Source organism: Cyclopterus lumpus, chromosome 9, assembly GCF_009769545.1.
Source record: "Cyclopterus lumpus isolate fCycLum1 chromosome 9, fCycLum1.pri, whole genome shotgun sequence".
NCBI lineage: Eukaryota > Metazoa > Chordata > Actinopteri > Perciformes > Cyclopteridae > Cyclopterus > Cyclopterus lumpus.
The window spans coordinates 7995103-8020988 of NC_046974.1; the positions used below are offsets into that span (position 1 = coordinate 7995103).

Genomic DNA, 25886 nt, shown 5'->3' on the forward strand with positions numbered 1-25886 from the left:
GTCAGCCCCATTGCCTGTACATAGTGCAGTCCCAGTCCCTCGTCCAGTAACACATACACCTGCACTGGGACACGTCTCCTGCGACAATCCTCTCTTTTTCTGACACGTGCTTTCATGGAAGAACTCCCACAGAGGATCTGGTGCCAGGGAGCCGACGCTGATCTACAGATCGAGATAATCTACTTTATGATATGTACTCAAAGTTGTAAATATTGCTGTCTGAGTTTTTATAGATAAAAGGGAATAGTCGGCTGGTAAAAGCCATGTCTATATTTTTTAACAATGAGTTTCTAAAGATGTTGCAGGGAGATTTTCGCCGTTGGTTTACGAAATGTATCAATATTTCATTAGAATCTGAAGTTCATGATGATAACGAGGTCCGAAGGAGGCACGTCATTTGCACATGAGATTGGATTTGAACAGGAGTTAAAAAGCTTGTTCTTGTTACACGACACGTCTTCTTTCTCTGGATCAGACGCTTGGTCCTCTTAACTCAATAGCCTTTTATTATATAATTGCTTTGACAGTCGTCGTCCGGCCATACTTTGTGAAACAATTATTAAGCAATGTTTTGCTCCAAGTGTTCCTCGTGTTGTTTTGAGCAAACCTAACATCACGAAACATGCGGCTGTGCCTCTGAGGCCGGATGTCCTGCAGTCTGGCCCACGTGGCCTCCGCCTGCTCTCAGTCCACTGCTGCTGCTACTGACTCTGGTCCAGATGTCCCGTCTCTGTGCAGTGATTTGAAGTCTAGTAATCGTCAGATTTTCCAGTATGGCTTCTTTAGAGCCAGCAAGACCACATCCATTCGTCACAACAGTGAGCATGATTAACTTAGAGCAGCACTTGTCCATCCGGATTCTCTCGGTTGTTCTTTTCTGTTCTGTATTCACTTGGATTTGCATTCAATAAGTAGACGTTGATGTTAGACAGTAACTTAAGATGTTCTTGATTTTTAGAGATGTATACTAGTACATGCATTAAACATGAATGAAGTGTCTTTCCTCGTGTGTGTGTGTGTGTTTTCAGCTGCAGATATTTCATCACGCGTCGGCTTTAATCAGTGAGAGCAGATATCAGGTGCTGCTAGCAGACAACACAGAAGGTTTATCTAGTTTATTTTTCCTTTTTAAAATTCTACAACAATGTAATGCTCTTTAAAGTAAATCCGACAAAACAAAATATTCAGACTGAACCATGGGCGCACTCGTTGTTACAGGAGATTGCTATGTACAGCTACACACTCCTCAGACATGAGAAGGTTCAAAGTGCTTATCAAACAGAAGGGGCGGGGGGAGAGAAAAGAAAAAGAAGAGGAAAATCAAACAAAAGCACGAGTGATCCCTTTGTGAGAGACCCGTAATAAAGCTGCTTGGCACCAGTCTCCACCAAAAGGCACACGCACACGCACACACACACACACACACACACACGATGCATTCACACGTACACACTCGAGTCAAGAGATCACTGGGCTGTTGCAGAGACGCCTCTGATGGAGCACGTCAGCGTGAGCGAAGAGAAATACAACATATGCGGACCAAGAGAGAAGACAGCAAGGAATCATACTGGCAAGGTGTGTTAACCGATGACCTGTTCACGTTACCCGGACCCTCCCGCGCACAATAACGCTCGATGCAATACCAAAGAGCACGGCACTCAGCGGCAGTCTTCTTTAATGACGTGTGCAGAAAAATAGCCTTTAGACAATTCACATTCATGGGTTGTTGAATCAGACGAGCTTGGTGCCCCTCATGCCTGTGATGGTGGTGACAATACAGAGGAAGGGTTCCTGCTGCCGCCCGTCAGTGTGTTTACAGGGAAAGGGAGAACGCCGTGGCCTTCAAGGGTCATTACGCAACTCATTGGAGCCACATCAAGTCTTTTGTTACCATTTGATTGTCTATTTTTTAAACACAAAGCGATGGGAAACATTGATGGCTTAAGACACTTAGGGGCGTGTGAATCCTTGTAATAAATCATCTGTTAATCGGAGCACTGGTCTAGAAAAACAAGCTTTACATCACAATTATGAAATGTTAAAATGTTAAGTCAATAATCTGGTTGAAGATCAGTTTATCTAAATTTCTTTAGATGACAAAAAACATGAATTGGAGTAGAGAGGCTCATCTGGGTTGAACCAATATTTGTATTTCCTGCACATTTAATAATAATGTCTCACAGACATTAGTGTTTGAACAGTTAATGCCTCTCTTGTTGCTCATCACTTTTTTGTAAATATCTCATCTATAAAAGAGGGCAAACAAATTCATATTTTCCATCCTGTTTGAAAGGCTGAAGGTCGACCTTTTGAATGGAACCCGTTCACCACTTCCACAGGAGGACAGTGAGAAAAACAAACACTTCAAGCCTGTTGTTGTTCTGGCTCCTCTGCACACGTCAACCATCTGCTGGTTCTACCACACCATTTAAATCCAACAGCAGATATGATCAATGATATAGCTCGAGTATGATTCAATAGTATCATGCTGTCAATCACAGTTATAGTTATGCATTTCCTCTGAGAGTCAAGACTTTATCATCCCGTATGAACCTCACCGACTATCTGGCACCAGTGGGCCGTTCTGCTGACCTTACGAGGGAGAAAGATTAAAAGAAGGTCTCAACAATAAGCTCACGATGAAAATTAAAGCCGCCGATTGTGTGCTGTACCTTTAATGCTCCAGCTGACTAAGGGAATAAAATGATAACAAAAGGCCATTCTCAATTATGTATATCTGGAAAGTCACACTCAGTGGGAATCTGTGTGTGCATGAACAAGCGTGTGTACAAAGTAGAGGTAGTGTTTGTAGATGAGTTTGTATGGAGTAATGTGTGTGTGTGTGTGTGTGTGTGTGTGTGTGAGTTGAGGGGTGGGAGGCTTTTATTTTGGATTTAGGCTGCTTGTTTTGGACCACTGTTCTCTCAGTGCATAGACTTCTCATTGGCTAGACACACTCATTGTATTTTCATTCAGAGGTCACATGATGCAGGACCTCTGGTGACCCCCTTCCCCACCGAATATGGAAATGGTTGCCGTCACAGATCCTTCTGTAATCGGCCGAAAACGAAAACAGAACTGACGAGTGTCGCCGTAGCCACAGATCAGAACCTTCTCTCACTCCTCACCTCAATAAACACTGATTATCCTGTGGCATTTGAATTGTCTGGATTTCAAGCAATTCAGCAACAAAAAAACTTTAATAAATTAAATCAATAATAATGATCGCATTTAAAAAGGGAAAAACCAATGCAGCATAGAAACAGGACACCCTGCGTCGCTATAAAAAAAACAACAAAAAAAACACCTGTTATCTTCAACAGGTTGCAAAATATAGTTATTTTCTGCAATTAATAACAGAATAAAACCAAGTATTTAAAAAAACTTTTTGGTGACTAATTAAGTGAGCCACTATTCAAGGATTCTATAACTTTTTCTTAAATGCTATATAGGTATCTGAATATATTATTTTATTCATTTATTTTACAAAACAGTGTGTGTATGCGTGTGTGTGTGTGCAAGGAGGTCATTGAATGGGAGTTAGGCAGAGTGGGCGTCTCAGTGAAGCTTCTCTGACATATTTCTTGTGGGAGTTACAGACTTTTGAATACGCTAAGAGCCCTTTCTGTTGCCACTGCACTCCTTGAATTTCAGCCTATAACAGCAGCGATCACAAGTGAGGTCATGGTGTACTGCACCCTGGGAAAAATAATCACACTGAATAGAAGGAGAATAGGATGTCTTGGGAATTTGAACACAGACGTTAAATGTGTCAAATTCACAACTTTGCTAGTGATTTCCATTGAGAGTCTGAAACGTGAGTGATGTTCAGCTCCCAGTGCTTGCTGGGTAAAAAAAGAATAACAAACAGTGCTGTTGTGAGTGAAGGGCATGAAGTAACGGCTAACAGGAGAGATTACTCAGCCAGTCAGTCTGTGTCTGACACAAACCGACCACGCCACAACACATCAGCGTCCACGCCCCGCCGACGCTGAATAACAGTCCATCACCGTGGAAGAGCCGAGCGGCCATCAGCTGTTAAAGGGTCGGATGTTTTAAAGCCTGCTCTACAGATCACTAACTAGTCCTATTTTAAGACTCACTTAAATTCTGTTTTAAAAATATATAATAATAATAATAATAACAACAACCTCTCCTCACTGTGAACGGGATAAGTATTCAAAAGAAGTACTTTGAGAGAGACAAACATCCTTTAAAACCCTCAACCTTGAGGATTCTAACATCCACTCCACATCTCAACTCGGTAACAAACTGATGCAGACAAACTGCTTTCTTCTTTTCTTCTCTTCCAAATATGAGAGTTGAGATTCAGCCCAGAGAATTTTAAAAAGGGTCAGTTCACCAAAATGACAAAATTGTGGATTATCTATTAATGGGTACATGGCTTCAGGTACATTTTGTAACAATTTTTCTCACATAAAAATCTGTTTACTTATCACGAGGCGTACGACTCAGCCGGTGGAAACAGTTGTAGGAGGGTCTAAAAAAATTCATATGTCATCAGAGTTGTCTTTCGAGGGATGTGGAGACCACAAGCAGAAGAAATATAACGTTTAAAGATGTGGGAGGTAACCAGCTAGGAAGGATCTAGTTTAGAGAAACTATTGAGCTGCACTTTGAGCTTGAAACACACTGAAAGTCAAGCCTCCGCAGCATCAATTTGGACAATTAAATAAATATATAATGTAGATCACCCAACTGTATGGAAGGCTTATTACTAAATCAGTGGCGTACCACTTCTGCCATTTTTCAGCACTGTGAGCCACAAACAATTAGTTATTTTATAATCGAATAGTCAAGTTGTAGAAAAAACCCTCTGGTGTCAGGTTCTCAAATGTAAAAGAAAAGAAAAAGCAAAAGCAACTTTTCTTTGTCATATTTGTTATCAAATTGAATAGGTTTTAGTTTTGGACAGTAAGTCGGCCAAAACAAGGAATATGAATATGTGGCCTCGGGCTCTGAGACATGATGCTCATATGTCACTATATTCTGATAAATTACAGAAAGAAAATATGAATTGATTAATCGGTACAAGGATCTGATGACTCCTCCTCTGTCTCGGGGTGGCAGCAGAAATCTCAGAAATGAGATCTCAAAACTACCTAAAAAAGGAAATTGGATTCATGGTTAGACCCCACTAGAGGTACGTGAGGTAACATCGTATCGCAATTTGGGTGAACTGACCCTTCAAGATTTGCCTAATCGACATTTGTGAACATCAGCTACCCAGACAGTTCGAAAGCTGGGGGACTGCCTCGTGATTGCCGGGAGATTTCCCATGTTGCTACTGATGATACATCCTCAAAAGTAAAGTAGTCCAAGCTTTGAGATGATGGTAGGTAAGAGTCTGACGAGAAGTCTGGATGAGCTGCTAAATGATTCAATGGACCGAAGCTCTCCAAGAGACTTCAGCAACACAGTGAGACGACCTTCTCCGCCTGCCTGGTCCAAGGCACCAGGATGTCCATTCTCACTCCTCTGGCCTCGGAGTGCCGTCCCGTCACTGCCACAAACCATCTGTGTGGCAAATGTGTGCATTACACACATACACACACACACACACACACACACACACACGCACACACGCACACACGCACGCATACACACCACCCCTGTGCACACACACCTTTCAGAGAGCTCGGCATCTCACCAACACGTCATTCAGCTCCTCCGCCACGTCATCCTCCGTATATATACAAATTCCATCTCTGTGGCACACACACACATACACACACACACACACACACGCGCACAAAGTACATGGGGCATTCTGTGTAGCTCCTGTGCTCTTCCTTCAGCAGTGCGCCCGTGTCAGCGGCCGGCTGCCCGTCCCCGTGCTCCGAGGCTCAGTTGGAGCTGGCTGTGATGGGTTTCTCCAGCTCCAGGTCCAGGTCCAGGGGAGCCGGGCTGAGCTTGAGGCTGCCGTAGCAGCTCTTACAGACGCGGCTGGGGTCGAAAAGCTGCTGGCTTGGCACTGGGATCTTCTGGTCGCAACAGCTGGCACAGAACACGTTACCGCAGTTCCTGCAGAGAAGCACAGACGGGTCACTGCTGGACCCCCAGACCGCCTCGTCACACAGTTAGCACGCGTCTCCTTTGCATACGATCCTCTAGATTTGCAACAGGCCCTGCTCTTCATGCATGGAAAACTGAGTTAGCTTGATTTGATCGTCGAACATGTGAGTGTGAGTCTAGGTATTTTATGAATTCAAAGCTGGCTTAAGTTTTATCTTAAGCTATTGTCAGCTCAAACCTGTAAAAGTACACTTTTTCTAAAATGACTTATTTCCATATACAAATGACTCCTTTCTTTAGGAGGAGCAGGACCAAAATGTGGTTATTTATAACATCTTTGATGGGCATCGTTTTTATCAAATGTTTAACAGGATTAAAAAAAGTAAATGCCGCGATTTATAGATCTTTGGAGCACTTGTGAGTATTTACGTCAGCAGGGTGGTGGTCAGTGTGTGAGATTGACTCAAAAAAAACATTGATGCGTTTCAATAGTTTCGGGACGATGGAATAGGACATCATTCTGATATACTGGAAATAGATTGATCCAAGAACCAAGTTATCGTTTTAAACTAACATCAGGTTACCCTGGATTATTTAAGCCACACGTAAAGAACAGGATGTGAAAATGTGTCTCCTGTAAACAAATGGATTTACAAAACATGATTGTCGTTGTTGTTGTTGTCTGATCACAATCCGATCACCTTGGACACATGATAACACAGATGAAAGGAATATGTGAGAGGTTGCCAGCAAACTCCCACTCATCCTATTTTAGTTCCACTCTGCGGTGAGGCCGCACTACATGCCGGGTTAGCAGAGGTGCTCTCACACTCAGTGGTGCTAACGTGATTATTCAGATGGCAGGTCACACTGGAGGTTTCATATACCCATGCTCAGATTAAGATGTAAGGCCATGCTCACACACTGACACACACACACAGCCCCTTATATCTGCCTGTACTCACCCAGAGCATAAACTCTGATTAAAGAAAAAAATAATGTCATTCACTCTCGAGTCTCCCACGTTTTACACCACCAGGGGGACTCAGTGGTCTCTAGTACCATGCTGTGCTGCTGGGAGGTGAGAAGCAGAAGGCTGGTTTCGGGGCAGCATGCTGCCATGTTGTGTTTTTAGGGGGGTGGTGGGGTGTGGTGCTATGGCAGGAGGAGTGTGGAGGTTCAGAAAGTCCACATTGTGTTTCTTTATTTAGATTAATTGTTCAGGTGCAGTAACAATCAGCCCTCGACCAATCACAGCCCTCCCTCCCACTGACAGCACCTTGCTGATCGTTGAATGTAAACATTGGCTCAGCAGGACGCACACTCAAGTCAATACATCTCAGACATGGAGAGATTTCTTTGAAAAGTTTCTAACAACTAGAACAGAATGAAGGGAAACCAGATGCAACAGGGAAAGAGCAGCAGGGAGGGGAGGGGAGGGATGAGGAGGAGGAGGAGGAAGGTGCAGCGATGCCAGGTGAAAAGGGGTGGGGGGTGGGGTGGCGAGGGGTCAGGGGAGCCGGATCTCACCAGACCTCCTGGAAAGGCTCCCTGCCACTGTAGAGAGGGGCAGACAATGGATAAGAACTGCCTGAGCAGTGGAGAACACTTCAAACACTTCACACACTTCCTGCTGAAGATGTGTGCGACAGTAAGTATTTTTTTTTCCTTCTAAAATCTAGAAAATCTAAGATCGATACAATCGTGAAATGGCTGCATTGTTGCACTGTTCCAGACTTCTGTGTTTTGAATCCATGGCTGAAATGATATTTTCTTTTCACTGATTATTTTTATTCCAGATTATTGAATACAGCGTTGTCTGCAGTCCAGACCACACTGGATGAGCAACTAGAGATCCAATTTAATGAATCCTACTCAAATGTCTGTCAACCAATGGTTAAATCCATTAGCGGTGACCCCCGAATAGTCATCTGTTCGATCGAAGGAGTCTGATTCACCCGTCAATCTCTCAGTCGGATCAAAATGTGGTAATGAAGCAAAAGATAATTCTGCACACCTCAAATTTCCAAACGATATCCTGATACTTTGAAGTAGACTTTGATTGGTCAAAGTTGTTCAGTCTGGCTCAGCTATGTCTGGGCTCATCCGTGTAGGACGGCACACGGTATCTAACACAAATCCATCAATTAAATTAAATTGTGTCTACGTCGACACCATCATGATGTCACCTGGGTTATCTCAGTTTGGGCTTTAAGTCAATGGATAATAGAAATCCTGCATTTCAAACCGCAGGTGTGGAGCTCAAAAGCTATGGGTGTTTACCATGCAGGGATGGTGTAATACAGATAATCAAGTTGCATTATGGGGAATGTAGGATTCAGCGTTTTTAGACCCATACTAGGGCCTAACAGTCTATCGCAGCCTCTGCTCCCTCTGGACCATTTTTTAAGTTTGTCTCTCACATTTCTCACAACTTTGTGGCAATGCAATACTAAATCACTGCTGTGGTCCTTTAATAAGAGAGCAGACAGGACACGGTACTAAAATGTGTCTTGCCGGACATTTAAAACGTATTAAGGACACATTCGATTGTCTTAACCATATTTGCTGTAATAAGTAATTATTAGAGGGAAGACTGGAACATAAACGGAAACCTTTGTTATTCATAACAATTTGCAACAAATTAGTCGACGATCTGATTTTGAGCTCTGGTCTGCAGAAACGCAAATGACATGTACGTGGAGAGGAAGTAAAATCCCAACAGAAATACTTATTAAGATACAGAGTGTGAATGAAAAGCTGCCTCAGCCTAACGTAGACTAGTCTGGATGTATCTAGATACATAAGTCTGAACAGAAGAGGAGCGAGCTTAAACAGAGGAAACATCTCTTTAAGCCTCAAAAGGACAGACAGGAGAGGTCAATGACAGGGATAGTGAAGGTTTGAGCTTCTGCAGCTAACCCTCAGTACATACCTGCAGTGATGCTTCCTGGCGGCGAGCCAGAACCTGCTCTCACAGCCGTAACACTGGGCTGCCAAATGGTCTGGGTACCAGCGAGTCACCTGTAATGTACAGACTAATCTCAGTTGACAGCTCACCAACCATTAACCATCATCAACTGACATTTCTAAGAGATCTGATGTCCATACACGCAAGCTACAAAAAAAGAGTTTGGTTCTTCCCTCCCTAAAGCGACATCGGCCCGGCCGCTCACCTCAGTGTCCTGCTTGTCCACCTGCTCCCAGCTGGCCTCGGAGAAAAGCTCTGTGCTGCACCGCGACAAACAGTTGGGGTCCAGGTTGTACTCAGAGTCTGTCATTGAGGTCTGCATGGAGGGAGACACAGGCAAGGAGTTCATCATGCTCAAGTCACAACTTAAATGTAACCATCCAGGAGGTAAACAGACCAGCTGGTTGTTCAGTTTCATGGTCCGCCTGTCAGCGTCTTACCACTTCGTCTCCCATGTCTCCGTTGAACCTCTGGGAGCCGGCGTGCTGCTGATTCTCCAGGCGGCTCCACAGTTCCTGCACCTGCTTCTTCAGAGTCTCCACCTCCAACTGGTGTCCCGCCTCGATCTGCCTCAGCCTCTGCTGGATGGCGTCCGTGTGCAGGGTCAGCCCGTCGTCATCAAGATGGCTGCGGGACGGCTGCTCCGGGCTGATGGCGGCCCGGCCCAGCAGGGCGTGGCACCAGCGGTGCTGGGAGCAGCTCCCACGTGGATGGAGGATCAGGGAGTTGCAGCTTGCTAGCGACACCTGTCGACTCAGAGGAACCCTCTCTCCGTTCCCTTTGACCCAGTGATGTCCTCCGCAGGGCTCCGCATCGGAGCTGTCGCCGTTATAAAACCCATCCCTGCTGAGGTCAGCACTGACACACTGAAAGGCACTGACAGAGGGTCGCTTGCAGCCCCCGTTTAAAGTTCTGATAAAGCCATGCTCGCCTGCCTCCAGTCCTTGCTCCTTCCTGAAGCACGGCGGTTGGTTCCTGCCATCACTGCAGGGATGACGAGTTGGACAAACAGGAGGCTGTGGTGGTAGCTCCATCCTGCTGCAGGCCTCTTCAGTTAAAGTCTCTGTGGAGCTTTCCATCAGGGAGGCCATCTTATCCACCTGCTTTGTGACACTGTGGTCACAGTCAGGGCAGGTCTCCTCAGCTACATCTGGCTCTTCGGGCGACCTGTCCACAAAGCCGTTGGTTATAGTTCTGTGGGCTGCAGGCTGCTCTGGCTCATCTGAGCCGGACTCACTGGGTCCATGTGCAAGCTCCTCTTGTACAGAAGAGTTCTCTACATCCTGCTTCTCCAGCTCCTCTGGGGCCTGAGTCACCTCAGCTGCCTGGTGATCCAGCTCCTCTGCCATCTGTGTGGGTAGAGAGGGAGGCGCATCATTCTCCTCAGCTTCCATTACGCCATTTACTGGATGGTGACCATTAGCAAGTGCTTCTCTCTGCATCTCAGTCCCGTTGACCTCGGCACACCGATCATCCTCTTCGACTTTTGCTACTTCCTCTGACTCTGTGTCAACGGTGTCAGTGACATGTTTGACAGCAGCACTTCCCTCTCTCTGAACATCTGCTCCAGCCTCCTCCTTGGTGGCTTCCTGAAGGATGTTCTCCATTTGGCTCTCCGCCACGCCCACTGCCACAGAGAGCTCTGCCTCCTTTGCTTCGTCTCCTGTTGCTGCTGTGCATACAGAGGCTTCCTGTCTGAGCTCAGAGTGCGAGCCCCGGGGCTGCAGGCTGTCCTCCAGTTCAGAGTCAACTCCGTCTGGGTAAAGCCCCACTCCGTTAGGCCGCACCTCCTGATCCGGGTTTCCCCCTCCCTCGGGCCCCACTGCCATGTTGAGCTCCAGCGAACGCCGGTGGTCTTGCCACTTCTCATTGAGGCTTGGGTCACTGGAGCGGCGGTTAGGAGCCAGAGAGCTTCCCAGCTCACATGCACTGGGCAAGTTGTCGAAGGAGCGAGTCTTCGTACGTCTGAAGGGCAAACAAAAGAAGAATTATGCTCAAGAAACAGCATTTCCTTACATAATAATGTGTTTAGAACGCGATGATGAATCTTCAGCTGTACACACACACTCATTACACAATGTTTAGTTAACAAATAAATCATGCCAGTCTCATCAAAACAAGAAAAATGCAGTACAAACATAATGAAGGAGAAGCATTCAGACCTAGTCTCTAACTTAGAGCTAGTCATCATAAATGATGCCACCATTGAAATGAAACCACTTCCTGCCGCTCTTCCTTGATGGTATGACTGTCATGAGACGCAAGATAAGCATACAACTGTATCTGTGACTGGGAGGGCCCGAGCAGAGCAAAGTATCTAAGTAGTGGAGTTGAAAATCCTGGCCCGCCTGGCTGTGGGATTCCTTGACCTGTGTTTATCTTACATGAGGGAGGAAGAGAGGGGGGTCGGGTGCCAGCGCGCCAGGCTCACCTGCCCAGGGGCGCATCCTCAGGGTTGCCACCAGGCACCGGGTAGGGGGCGCATGATTCATCTGAGGGGGTGGTGGGGGAGGAGCTGGGCAGGTAGACCGCCGTCCACAGCATCAGGTTGCGTACGTGACACACCGGGTGGAGAACCTTAAATTGGTGTAATCGGAAGAAAGAAGGCAAATGTCAAATAATAGGAGCAAAATAATCCGGAAACAAATAATTAAATATAATATATAATAAATATAAAGAAAAACACTTTATATGGACATTTAACAAGAACATATGAATGCAAATGATTTCTCCCTCATGGTAAGTGGAGAAGATGTATGGTTACACAAAAACAACAGTAACCACGAAGATTCAAATCTCACAGGCCAAAACCATTAGCGAAAAATCCACACAAAAAAGAGACATTATGACATGCAAAGCTGTGAGTCTCATCTTTCCCACAATGCATTATAAGACCTGGCTGTCTGAACTTGTAGGATTTGGAAAAGTAGGCCTTTTGTTTAAAACAAAAGAAAGTTCCACTGATATGTTTCCTTTAACATTATTAACTTGATTTCATCCTTTGTCTTTAAACCAGGACGGGCAGTATCCACTTCCTAAAGAACTTAAGGCTCAACACTTAGACAGTGATAGACAGAGGACGTACTGTCTCGGAGTGTGAAGAGTACAGCATGTTCCTCAGTGCGCGGTTAGCCGGCCTCAGCAGCGACCACACGGAGCAGGTCCGCTCCTGAACGTGGCGGTCCTCCCTCTCCTTGCCGCTGTTACACAGGAAGGTGCCGAACAGACAGGAGTAGGTGTGCTGCACCAGTTTCACCTGCATGCACACACAAATAGATATGTAGAGGCTTGTACACACACTTCAGGTATGATGACATCGATACACTTGAATCAGAGGCTTCCACTACTGCACATGACAGCTTTCTGAAGCATCTAATCTCAGGAATCTCTCAGACTTCGCTAGTTCTGTTTGACATCAGACACCAAATTTTTTACGCACCAGGAAGGCCTCATTAAACTCAAAGGAGCATGGGAACTGCCTCTGCAGCTGGTGAACACAGTCCAGCCACTGCAGGAAGACAGGGCAGCGCTCATTCACGTCCTCAGAGTTCTCTCCATGGCCGCAGCGGTCGGCAAACTTGTGGCCAAAGTCGAGCCAATCAGTCTCCAACAAAACCTGGAAGCCCTGCACAAAGACGTCCCCGGATCTTTAACTCGATGAAACGATAGCGTGACACTTTAAGACCAATCACACTGACAGTTTTCTTTTTCACATGAAAACAACAAATGCTCATAAACGTGAACACAACTTTTTTTTATGTATCAATTCCATCCGAGATGCATTAGAAATATGTATTACATATCATATGACAATGGTAACGAGAGTTTACATGGGAACACCCCCCCTAAAATTGGAAATAAAAATAGCTGACAAAGGTCGCAAGGGTCAGTGATGGAACTGGAAGTAGAAGAGTCTTCTGTACCTCGATAGTGCGGTAGTACGGGTCCAGCAGCACCTTGGACAAAGCAACGATCTGAGGTGTGCGGTCCCAGCCATCAGAGCAGTGCACCAGAACAGGCCTGTGGTCTCTGTCCACAGCGTTGACCACCAGCAGCGCTGCCTTCAGCAGCAGGGACAGGTGCTGCAGCCACTTGGTGCTCTCAAGAGCAGAAAGCCAGCTGCAGGCACACAGAAAAAAAGCACATCAGAGGACCTCATATGCCTGAGCCACGAAGTGACAGCACACATGTTTTAGAAGGACAAGTACAGAGCATGTATAGCTTCATCTAGTTAGCAACAATGCCTCTGACTTTGTATAGCTAAGAGCACAACCATGATGTAATAATGTTAGATAATTATACTATCTTAATATTTGTACAATGATCCTGTATTGTCCTGATGTAAGCCTGTATTAACATAATGCATACCTATGAATGTATTGTTTTAAATCTGCAATAAATTCTTTTGGCCACTTGAGGGAAGCAGAAACATGTTCCTGTCTTTTTAAGTTGTCACACGTGTAAGCAAACATTGATATAATATATTGGACTCTTCTGATAAGTGCTCAACAATGTTCACCAGCTAGCTGCTGACTTACAACAGACGGTAATATTCCAAAATATTACATGCATACACCTTGACCTACTTCAATTATGAGTACATGTTTCACTTGACTTATGACGTATCCGAGTTATTATCCTAACCATTATGTGTGCTTTGTATCGTCTATAAACACAACTTGTGTGAAACAAACAAACATGTCTATGACAGATTATTTTAAGCCTACAAGTTAGTTGTATCATGCTTTTTAAACTAGCCAGCGCCTGGTGGCCAGGCCTCGACACATGGGCTGGACACAGCCCAAAATATCTGAATATGACGACGCAGGATAAAATGGAGTGATTCGGCTCAGTAGGGTTGTCATGGATGGAGGGATTCTTTGTAAACTGATATCATCCCAACAAGAATGAAAAATGTGTGCAAACTGCTGTTTTTTTGCATAAAGTGTGCTAAACACACTAGAACTAATACTCAAAGAAAGAAAGTACAAAAGGTATATGTACTGTATGTTTGTGTAAAAAAATTAGCAGGATTTTTGTCTGTTATTGTCCTCTGATTGGATCTCCTAATCAATTTCAAAAACCTTCTCTTAAGCCAGAATAATTCAATTACATCGCTGTAGCGTTGAGTCAGGGACTGCAGGCAGAAAGAGATCCTCCACTTTGGGGTTGGGCCAGGCTCTCTAAATTAGGTACAGATGTAGAGCCAAGGCCAGCTGTGATTACTAGGTACTGACAGTTGCAGCAAAGTTTTTGAGTTTAATAGTTTTAGCCTGCAGAGCTTTAAAGTTATGGGAAATCAGAGGCACTCCTGGGGGCGTAAAAAAAAAAACGTACTTGGCTGGATCAGGCATCTGAGTGCAGAGGAAACGCAGAGACTGGAAACTCTTGCGGATGGAGTGGATGTTGGCCATGCCCATAAACACCACCTCACAGTTGGGATAGTACTCTGGGAGAGGAGGAAAAACAATTATTAAGAAGAAAAAAAAAAAACTAAAGCTGGCGGAGCTTTTCATTTTAGCACACAGAACAATCGCATTTGCTGTGAACTGAGCTCCTGAATCCACAGCATCTATTGACCTAATTCTGCTTGTAACCAGGGACTGAGCTGAGAAGACCTACCTGGGCATTCACAGCCTCCCCCTTTGGCCCTGTTAGCCACGGCAGCAGCATAGGACCTGGCGTCCAGGATCAGTAACTTGTGGGGCTGGGTGGCCAAAGTCTCCACCTCTGAGCTGTTGGTCATGGAGGATTCTGATACAGACATCAAATACAGCAACGATTATCTCTCAGTACAGGCTGTGTATGCATGTAGGGCTTCATTATCACAATCAAGAAGTCCAGAAGACATGAATAAGTTTCATCCATCACAATCTGTTTGACATAAACAGTTACTGAGAACTGTGAGTGTGTTAAAGTCTGTTGCTTCAGACTAGCCGTTTGTGCAGATAGCTAGATATTGTGGTAACATCCTCTTGTGTGTGTGCTGGTAGATGTGTCGTCAGCTGGAAGTGTGTGTACACTGTATGTCAGTCAGTGAGAGGGTGAGTAAGGCCGACAGTGTGAGCTCTTACCAAAGTCGGTGTCGGGCAGGTCGTTGCCGTTGGTGTAGCCGCCGTTGGAAATGTGTTTGCGGGAGCTACCGTCCACGGCGCAGGCCTTGGCGATGGACTGGACCAGGTGCTCGTCATCAGCGTTCCTCCAGCCCCACCAGCTGACCTCCGGCTGACCGCAGCGGGCGATCACGGCTCCAGTGGTCTGGTGCCTATTTGGGGTGGGGTTGGGATGGCAACCGAGAAGAAGTTAGCCAAAACACAAGAGGAATTCAGAGAAGACTATGGTTTCTTTCTTATTCACAGGAAGAAAATACTATTTGCTGCTACAGTATGCCAAATGCCGTAAAACAGAGATGTGGGTTAGGCCATAATTTACCATCTATACATTATTAATCTATTTTGCACAACAGCCTGTTATATATATATTTTTTACCGTTCTTTCATTTGTTTTTACCGGGACAAAAGGGTTGTGAAACTTTGTCTCATGTTTATTTCGGGTGCTGTGACACACAAAACAGGGATACAAAGTTGCCATTTTTTGGTTTGAGTAGTTTTCCACAAACAAAAATCAAATGTTCTCGAGCACTGTTTGTTAAATACGACAACCGTAATTTACTGTAGCCATGACGCAGTGGATTTCCTTGGTGTTGACAAACCCTGAATGGAGCCAAATTGACTAATGTTGCCTGGAGGGAATTATCAATTAGGAATTAGCTGTGGTTTTCCAAACAAAAAGGAACCTCTGTCCACAGAGACACTGATATAGAGCCATAAAGATACTATCTGAAGATGGTTTAATTCCTTTCGCAAACAAAAGTGCCAAACAGCTCAAGAAAAGAAGGCGTTGCCACGTGGCAGTTAACAAGTTTGACCTTCTACCATGATTCAAACACACCGACCTATAAACCACAGAAGGAAACCTCTTCCAGGAGCGGAAGGCTGCCACATTTTCCAGCTCCTTGTCAGTGATCCAGGCCGGCACCAAGAGCTGCTGAGGATAGCTGGGGCAGAGCCTGGCAGAGCAGAGGGACACGGAGAGCAATGATTAGGTTGGAGCACCAAAGGGCTGGGATGGCTCAACTAAAGTCTCCGTCTACAGACACCTAATCCTGGGCTGGGCTCTTATCAGCCAGGGTGTAGCCTCAGTGCACTACAAGAACACAAACACCCACTGTCTAACACACACACACACACACACACACTGACTTGTGCTGTTTGCCAATGAAAGCAAAGAACTGATCCATGTTCTCGCTGGGAGTGATGGGAAATCAACACAGCAGCAGGTCTCCTGAATGAGAGCTACTATTACCTGAACTTGCTGTTGATGTCAGATATCCTCCAGGCGTTTTGGGTGTCAAAGCCCATCCTCTCGACCTCGTTCTTGAACCAGGAAGTCACGTGTTCGCCTACAGACAGCAGAGATGCCCGATAAGACCAGAAGGGAGCAGAGGTTCTACCGGGATCATGCGAGTACATGCGAGAGAGAGTGGGCTACCTGGTCGGCACAGCTCGCCGTGCTGCTCCTTCTCGCCAGCGTACACGTCCATGCACCAGGCGTGGAAGGCGAAGGAGAAGAGGTTCTCCAGGCGAGAGGGCGGGCGCACTACTGTGTTCAGGCGTTTCAACCATTCCTGACACTGCTCAAAGGTGGAGAACTGGCACCTGGGGATCAAACACAAAAGCCAACATTACGCCTTGATCAAGCTACAAAATTGTATCAAAGCGCAAGGCTGGCACACATATTGATGGATAATTTTGAAATTTGATGAAATACTTGCCTGTACTGTTAAATGTTTGTGGAAAGCACATATATCCCTTAATCAAAGAGTAAATCACTACCTCTCTCATAAAGCAGGCTCGTCCATACTCATTGTGTTCCTCAAGGTACGGAAAACTCAACGTTGTGAATTCTGGAGCTAAATAGCTGTTAATAACGAATGTGGTCTTGTGATCAGTTTTTAAGTGCCGTTTCTGAGCTGTACCGAATAGTTTGAAGCTTCATAATTCGGTTTGAGTTTTTTAAGGTTTTTTAAGGCTGATAATAGTCATTTGGCGGAAAGACATTTAAAGCTTCGTTTGAATACCTAAATAGAAGCTTGGACATTAAAAAAAAAACAGCATTGGGTTCAGCTCTAGTTGTTTTATTCGCCCGCATTGTACCATCTTTATTTATTTTCTGGGTTTTAAAAAGGTGTTTTATCACACAGGTCCACATTGAAACATTGCTGTGCTTAGTTTTAACTGAGAGGGCCAAAGCGTTGAAGGGTGAAGGACGACTACGATATGAACCTGTACCGCTGACGGCTCTTTGCCACTGGCAGTTTTAGTCGTTCTATGTTCAGTAGAAACAAACCTCCTTTTGTTTCTTGGTGAAGCTGTTCTGTTGGTTTCGGGTCATTCTGGGCCCATCTTGGTCAAACATACAGTTTATGGCTGTAGGATTCCTCTGTTACCCCTTGTAGTGTGTGCCATGTGTAAGTGGTAACCATAGCAACCTACGCCTCATGGCTTCGTCCTTTCAGCTAATTGTAACGCCTATACCATCCTGCGTCTGGACTTCTGTGAGAAATGTCAGAATAAATGCAGGTGATTTTTTTTAGTTATTTGGTGTTTTCTGTAACTTAAAAAAATAATAATTGAGTTTCCTGTCCCTTTAACGAAGAGGTAATAGAAGGAATGACTTTAGGCTGCAGGAGGGGTCCTACCTGACGACTTTACAGTCCTTACAGGTGACGTGAAGCTGGAACATATCCCGACACTCCACGGTCTCTACGAGCTGAAGAGGAACCTGTGGAGAGAAAGAGTGGGAACGTCAACTCTACACCCAGTCACACTTTGATGGCAATGTTAACTAGCATGATGAATAAATCAAGAATGTACCCAAACGCATGCAGTCAGTACAAGTAGTGTGGTGGACTGCAACTGGCAATCCATTTAGGAAATTAGTGGTGGTCTACAGTAAAACTCCTTCACGCAAATAATCAGCCACACATGCTGTGATTTCACGTTTTAATTAAAATATTTCATTATATATACGTATGAAAAAAATGAAAAAACACAAGATCACACAGATTACTTGTTCAGGTGCATTTCCATTCATTTTTTCACATCACACCTCCCTGAGCTCTGTTAATACACATTGTCTTTTTTAACTTTGAGTGTTGGCGCACAAAAAACACTCGGTACACGATCCAGAAGAGCCTGCATCTGTATTTCCCGTTTGGCCCAGATCTACGGTCTTATTTTTAATAGGCAAATATCATCCAAAGCACAAAACTGTCATGCGCTTTTGCCTTAAGGGACTACTTTGAATACCGCAGGGAAATACCTATGCTGCTTTTCACTAAGCTCTGTTAATTAGCTGAGCGCAGCAGCAGCGGGGGTTCATGACAAGGTGTGGCTCAAGCTGCGGTTCACAAAAGCAGGTTAATCTCCCAGATTGGCAACTTGAACGCCTGTGGCGATACATTTTGCACACACATAGTTTGTGCGCCTGGTGTTAAACAGGATGAACCAGCCGGTTAACAGAAATACACACGCGTATTATATACACAAACACACACACACACACACACGTCAACCACTCCACGTCGTGCAGCTCTTCTGAGTACTTACTGACACCTCACAACAACAACAACTCTATCCAAAACAAAACAGAGAGAAGTACAATGTAAGTGACGCACGGCTATCTTCGGTCTGTGAGGGGCTGCACTGGCTGCACTAGCAGCACTAGCAGCACTAGCAGCACTAGCAGCACCAGCAGCACCAGCAGCACTAGCAGCACTAGCAGCACCAGCAGCACCAGCAGCACCAGCAGCACTACCGGATGTTTGAGCATCCTGCTGCCACAATTTAATTCCTGCCCTCTAATCTACAGCCCTAATCTGGCCACCATTAAAATTCCTCGGCTGCTTGTTAACGGCCTCTAGTTCTCTTGCAGCAACTCCCACCCCATATGTGTGAGCTCCGACACCTCTGCCATGTGATGCAGATGCCTCGCCAACCCGTCCAAACGTGTGTGTGTGTGTGTGTGTGTGTGTGTGTGTGTGTGTGTGTGTGTGTGTGTGTGTGAAGAGAGCGCTGGCTCTGCTCGCGTGAGCACAGAGAGGCAAGCCAAGACCAGGGGGCTCATTAAAGTCCAATTAACCTCTGCAAAGTGTGACGGGCAGCCAGAAGACCACAAGAAACAGATGGCTGCGTCCATCAGAACCACTGAATACATCTTATACATGTGAAGGTTTGACTAACTTAACAATTACGTGCCATTTTAAATCAGTTTGGGGCACTGCCAACATTTGGGATTCGGTACTTGCACTATATAAAGTAACTGAGAAGAAATAACCATGAAAATAAGGAATGACGTGAAATACTGCAGATATTATACCTGAGTTTTGATACCAATACAGGCATTTAAATCTTTGTCATGCCTTACCCGATGAGATATAAGCAAAACGAAAAGACTCAGATGTTACACGTTAAAGTCAAACAGCTGGACAAGAACTTTGCTTTCATGAAATAGACTACGGTCTTCTTTCACAAGCCATAGTCTGTTTACCTCGTCCGAATCAGGGTTAAATGTGTTTAGTTTGTGTTCCATTTAGTCTGTTTGGGCTTCACAGCGCACAAATTAAAGCTGACCAAATAAAAATAACTACCAGGGTCAAAGTTTCTGTCTGATCTACTGTAAACAAACTCATTCCCCTCCAGTTCATCTCGATTGTCTCTCTAAAGAGCACTATTTTTGGAGGACTTTATTTAGCACAGTTTCTACCTGTGTCGATCTCAACAAACACCTGCGCAGCCAGGCCCTCAAACCCTGACTTTTTGGTTCACTTTCCTGCCAATCGAACCGCCGGTAGCGTTCAATTAAAACACACTGAATGTTGGTTTCTGAAAGTGCCCTTCAAACTGGCAAAATGTGTATTTAAGCCGTGTTCATTGTAATGAAGTAAAATGTCACCCAGTGCACTGTCTCACTGTTTTAGTCGCTTTGGAACAACACGGCCAATACTTGTTGAGAGGATCTTTTCATCGCTGGTTTGGTTTTTTTTGTTGACAATAAGAACATTTGAACATTATTATCTTGGGTGCAAGAAATAAGTTTCCCTTATTTTTAGATGATGATACGTTTTGAGGGAAGGAAGTGAAACAGCCAAAAAGCTTTCCCCCGTAGCTCTTGGTGGCTGCTCTCAAATGTCAGAGGCAGAGCAGCTCGGTTATCTGAACATAACATGTGTTTATCCTAAAACATTTGGAGTGACATTTCTTGGTCAAATTAAGGCAGGATGTAAATAGATTACGAGAGATAGTACACTTAACAACGATGTTTCTTTTTCCCAGTACCACAATCCCATGCAACCACAATAAAGAACATAGAATAGGTGCGTATATATCTATATGTACGTTATTATGTTTGTATGTGTTGTGCCACTAGGTTGAAATAAGTCTTGTTTTTTTCAATGTAGTAGTAGAAGTATAAGAAGCTGCTTGAAATATAAGAAATAACTTGTTTAGTGAACATCTTTGCAGTGGGACGTTTTCTTAGAAAGGGGCCACACAACAAGCCCAGTCCAGTCTCTCTTTCTTAACGTGGTGAAAAGAAACAGAGAGAGAGAGAGAGAGAGAAAAACCAAGGCAACGGCAAGAGCGGAGAGAAAGTGCATTGGCAGGCGAGTGTATAAACAGAGGTGGTAAAGAGTCACGCGGCATGTGCTGCCAGTGCAGATCAGCTTTGAATGGCCTGGTCACCACGGCGCTGGCACAATGGCCCTGACTCTGTCCATTCACAAAGCATTAACACACACACACACACACACACACTTTCACCCGGGCCCTCGAGTCGAGACAACGCATTTCATTCTTCGGTTACTTTGAGCTGCGCGAGAGACATCCGCTAATCAGATCTGACCTTGAAGCTCATCGCTCACTTTCCAGAGGTAACTTACGTTGACAACGGACTCTTTGAACTTGATGTGTAGGCGGTAGTTGGACACCGCGATGATGGCATCCTCTGCTCTCCCCACATACTCTGCGAACTCCCCATGCAGCTCAGGAAAGGGCACCTAGCAACAGCAGGAGATAAAACATGTCATACAAACTGCAGAGTCACACAGATCAGCAGATCTTTATGCATGGAGAGCGGTTGTTTTACTACATTACATTACATTACATTACATGTCATTTAGCTGACGCTTTTATCCAAAGCGACTTACAATAAGTGCATTAAACCATGAGTCCAAACTCAGAACAACAAGAATCAAGCAAGTACAATTTCTTCAATAGCGTTAAACTACAGAGTACTATCCGTAAGTGCCATTTAAGTGCTATTAAAGTGCTAAACAACAAACTAGATATGCTCATCATGACTGTTTTACAAGTCGTATCAACCTATTTTCACTGCAGCCGTCGGGGCAGTTATACATTTCACTCTAGCAGGTAAAGCTATGGTTCTAAAGAATAGAACGCACAAGCGAGGACTTTTTCCATAACAAACTATTAAACCTTTTATAGAACCCAACAGCTTTAGTTTAAGCTCATGACCATTTAGGCCTCAAAACATTAGTGTATGGCATACTCAACAACACAGATATTGAAATACGTTTCTTTTTATTGCCAGATTACAGCGCTTCGGATATCACTTGACTTGAGACTTTGCTTCTCAGACGGGTCAAACTGAAAGTGAGCTTAAGTCACATGTTGTTACAGTGATTATGTAACCGACTACAGAGGAGAGACTCACCCACATATAAACACATGACTGTCAGGTTAACTGTTGTTGTTTGTTTTTTTTACAGCACAAGATAAGCGACAGCTTCCCCACCTGCATGTTTTCTTCCTCCAGAACGGGGGACTTTTTGGGGAAGATCTGATTGGCCTGGATACATTCCAAGCTCTGCTGCCCCTTCTCCTCCTGCAGAAAAAAAGGGTAAAATAACTCTTTACTGTACTGGTATAAACTTTAACAACCACAACCTTCTTTCAGTCATATTTCTTTCTTTAGTTTTAATATGGCTTTTAAAGCATGTGACCAGGGAAGGCTGGCTGAGTATGTTCTGGTTTATCACACCGACAGCGGCATTCACAGCTTTGAACCCTAAGCTACACTGTAGGAACAGTTTGGGTGGTTAAAACCTAACTAAAAGGGGGAAATGAAGTGCTACTTCTCCACTTAGCCTTGATCTCCCCAGCTTTGAGTGATTGATTGGCTTTCACATTAATGTTAGAAATGGCGGAAGTGTCACAACACTTATTGTAACAGAGAGTTGATTTAAAGCCAACGTGACGCTGCTTTGAAGGGATGTCTTCTCCTTCCCACCCACACTGTAATGTGCAACCCAGGCTAATTTACTACAATCACCCCTTGTGCAACGAGTCACGGAATAACAGACGCCAGAGTCACTCTAAAACTAAAACTACAAATGGTCATTCATTTACGCGAGATCCTAAAAAAAATCTAATTATGTACATTTTTCATTTTAAAAAGGCAGTTTTCATCAACAGGCTTTCATGGTGGCCCAATGTGTTGAGGTTACAGTGGTCTTATGCAACATATCTCACAGAGGGCGCCTATCAGTGGGGAATGCGCGGCATGGATATACAAGAAGAGTCGTGGATTTTCCCTCAAAGGCAAACTGCTGAAAATAAATATGGCCTTGCGCTGACAGACATCAACAAGAATGCATGTGCCGTTCGGTCAGGAGCAGAGTTCAGTCCGAACGTCGTGCAAAGGAAGATTAAGGTGGCCGAAAGAGATTGCAGATAACCGACAGCGGCAGCACTTTCTGCCAGACGCTGACTCAGCACGAGTCGAGCCGATACACACAGTGGTCGTGGCTGGAAGAGCAGCCTGCTGAGGCCAGCCAGGGGGCAGCTGCCAGACAGAAAAACTCAGACACTCATCGTTCAACAGGCGACACATCCGATCCAGTGGTTATGTCATGATGCAACGATACAGCCCTAAAACCTCCCCTGCTTAGACTGCAGCCTTGGAGGACCTTTGATACTGTTGCAGCTGATTTGACTGTCTGTGTCCCGGTAACCAGAGCTGATTGAAAGTGAAAATCGATGGGGAGTTTCCAATCCTGCATAATGCACCCAGGCAACACAGGACACACAGCAGTTACTGTCCAAATCGTGCATGAAGTAAAGGTACTTTACCATGGCCCCTGAGAAGGAGAGTGGGTCAACCAACAAGGAACTCCTGGACCAGTCTGTGCAGGAAGAAAACACAGAACGTTGAGGTTATTCAAGCAGCGAACATGTAAATTATATATGGGACACAAAGCACCCTCTCATATGTGGTCTGATCACAACTTAAACTCAAGATGCACATGTTAAGATGTATTATTAAATAAAATAATATAGAATGTCCCCAAAAAAATGCACTTTCAACAATTAATTCCTGTGTTGTTTATTCACCAAATGCCTTACCAGTTGCCCCAAAAGAGCACACTTTGAGTCTCATCAACCACTGCATCTACTCTGGATGATATTACTACCAGGAAACAATAAACAAAACTAACCCTCTCTGTACTAATTTGCAGGACATCTGTAGGTGTGTTTAGACTTCATGCGGACCGATTTTAAAGGACTTCTTCAGAAAAACAAAGCAGGGAGTTGAGGCTGGATGAAGCTGCTGAACTATTGTATTTGTGATATTGTTCGCAAGTATCATGATGTGTAAATACTTTCTCAGGGAATGTGTTTAAGCTATGAACTGATTGGGCAGCCATGTTCAACAGTTGCATCAATTATAATAAAAGGAGGGACAAACATACTGGAGGCCACATGTAAAAGGAACAGCAGATGGCTGGAAATGTCAAATAAAAATCGGTTTTGCGAGTTAACTTTTAGACTTACCACAGACAATCAGTAACGGACAATGAGTAGTCTTGATGATCCTGTTTGGATACTCTCACAAGTAAGACTTGGAAATCTGTGAAAATTAAGGCACATGTGCAACTGAATAATAAAGCGAATGGTTTTCTTTACAAACAGCAGACTTTTTCACTGAGACATTCAAGCTACAGAAGCTCTTTTGATTTCCTTGCAAATATAGCTGCACTGGTGGTCAGAGTGGCTTGCATGTGAGCTCAGAGATACCACTTAAACTCAGTTGTGGAATGGAAAAAAGCCAATTGGATATTGAAGCACTAAATCTTCAGTCTAGCCAGCATACAGGCACGGTTTAGTCCCGTTAACTGGCTATGCAATTCAGAAATAAACAAAAAACACATTCATGCATAATATACATTTTAAACCCCTGCCGCTCGGTCAATACAAGCTCATGGAAGGTAGATTTGCCAGCTCAAAGGAAACATTATTTGTGCAGCCAAATGTTCTTGACATCATGACAGAATGTACTTTAAGCAATATCGCCCGACATCTCTTTTCAAAACGGGCGACTTGTGGAGAGATCTCTCAGCATACAGGCCCACAAATAGTTGTAAAGGTCAGCTAGTCTTACAGAAACTGAAATCTGATCTGAGAATGAACGGGAGTGAGCAACAAAGCACCTCGGCACACCTTCTCGGGAAGATTTTGCGATTTCCAAAGGGCAGAAATGAGACAAACAAAAGTTAGAGGGGGAGAGTGGTGTGAGGGGGGGGGGGGGGGGGACTGAGGAGTCCAGCTTTTACTGCCCGGTGCTACCTGATAAAGCATATCTGCCCCACACACCCCCCCACGCACGCACACACGCATGCACGCGCACCTCTGTTTACCGCAGCGGGCTCATAACCCCGGGCTAAACCCCTGAGAGCCTTAACGGTGCTCCTGTCCCGTGACAGGCCGCCGTGCAGCGCAGGCTGCTGCATAATCACGCAAAAAAAGCGGCAGTCTCCAAAACTACTGATGGGGGGGCAACTTTCAAAAAGAAATACCGACCGAGGCGATACATTGACTGACTGCAAAGTTACAGCGCGACCAAAAGACGCATCGACGGTCAGATAGCGGTCAGATAGGCACTCAAACGGATTAGCGTGGACGTTTACTCGCACATAACGTTACTTTACGCCCGAAAAGAAAACACTCAACTATCGATTGCTGAAACGTTAACAAGTTAGCATTTGGTGAGGACATAACAGTGACGTGGGTAATTACAACAATACAACAACAACAACAATACAATAAGATAGAGCTTAACTATTTATCCATATACAACACCAAACGATTCAGAATCGTCATAAGAGGGCGAGACGAGATAACTTTAACACAACGTCAACAACTAGCTAACGTTTAGTAGAAGTCGTGTATTAGCAGTCAGTTAACTTAACAAGCTAAACAACGGACATGGCCAAAGTAACCAGCCGAATAACGTCAACATCACTGCTGCTCTTCCCTTCTTTTAGAGTAAGTTAACGTCCGCGACAGCTTTGAGCTAGACTGTCTGCAGCTAACGCGAGCTAACGTCAACAGTTAGCTAATGCATAGTTAAAATGCTGCTCGCGAGCCGACGCGTAGTGCGACGCGGATGTTTGTATGGAAAGCAGTCGACACTAACATTTAATGGTGCACCGGGTGCCGTTGCGTTGCGCAGTACTTGGTGTTACCCGCAGAGACCCGCGCCAGTGAGCGGGCTAGCTAACGTTAGCGGGTGAAGCTAACGTTACTGTTTTTGTTATTATGAGATGGAGGGCGGAACCCAAAACGGAGAGAGGCCTTCTGTCAAAACACACCGAGGAGCGACCACAGCCGGCGGACTCACCGAGGGGGGAAAAGGAGGCACGAGAAGTTCGGAGGCAACGATTCATCCGGAAGCCCGTGCAATATTACTGAGCGGCGAATGAACCTCGATCGAAATACGCGTTAGTCATATCCGAGCC

At 44.9% G+C, this 25886-nt stretch overlaps 1 protein-coding gene across 3 annotated transcripts; it reads right to left on the minus strand.

Annotated features, from left to right (window-relative positions):
• Nucleotides 1-1100: 1100 nt before the first annotated feature.
• mtmr3 (myotubularin related protein 3) lies at nt 1101-25883 on the minus strand. 3 transcript variants are annotated; one of them, XM_034542257.1, is made up of 21 exons: nt 25769-25883; nt 23923-23998; nt 23221-23273; nt 21884-21973; nt 21009-21125; nt 17769-17851; nt 16559-16725; nt 16373-16469; nt 15963-16076; nt 15082-15272; nt 14630-14761; nt 14345-14456; nt 12931-13126; nt 12447-12632; nt 12093-12263; nt 11439-11584; nt 9448-10972; nt 9213-9323; nt 8972-9060; nt 7567-7593; nt 1101-6045 (listed from the first exon to the last, which is right to left on the minus strand). In XM_034542257.1, exons 3-21 carry the CDS (start codon nt 23221-23223, stop codon nt 5868-5870), a joined length of 3735 nt encoding a protein of 1244 aa, XP_034398148.1. In that variant the 5' UTR covers nt 23224-23273; nt 23923-23998; nt 25769-25883; the 3' UTR covers nt 1101-5867. The 3 variants fall into 3 exon arrangements, with proteins under 3 accessions (XP_034398148.1, XP_034398151.1, XP_034398149.1); XM_034542258.1 differs by lacking the exon at nt 25769-25883 and adding an exon at nt 25565-25693 and having other exon boundaries at nt 5868-6045; XM_034542260.1 differs by lacking the exon at nt 7567-7593.
• Between the last annotated feature and the right edge of the window lie 3 nt (nt 25884-25886).

Bases quoted from the DNA above. Each gene is read 5' to 3' on its own strand.
- mtmr3 (XM_034542257.1), bottom strand. The intron at 16,077-16,372 runs GTAATAGTAGCT...CTGCTCTGCCAG, and splicing joins GACATCAACAGCAAGTTCAG to GCTCTGCCCCAGCTATCCTC. The intron at 15,273-15,962 runs GTCGGTGTGTTT...CACCCCAAATAG, and splicing joins TTTCCTTCTGTGGTTTATAG to GCACCAGACCACTGGAGCCG.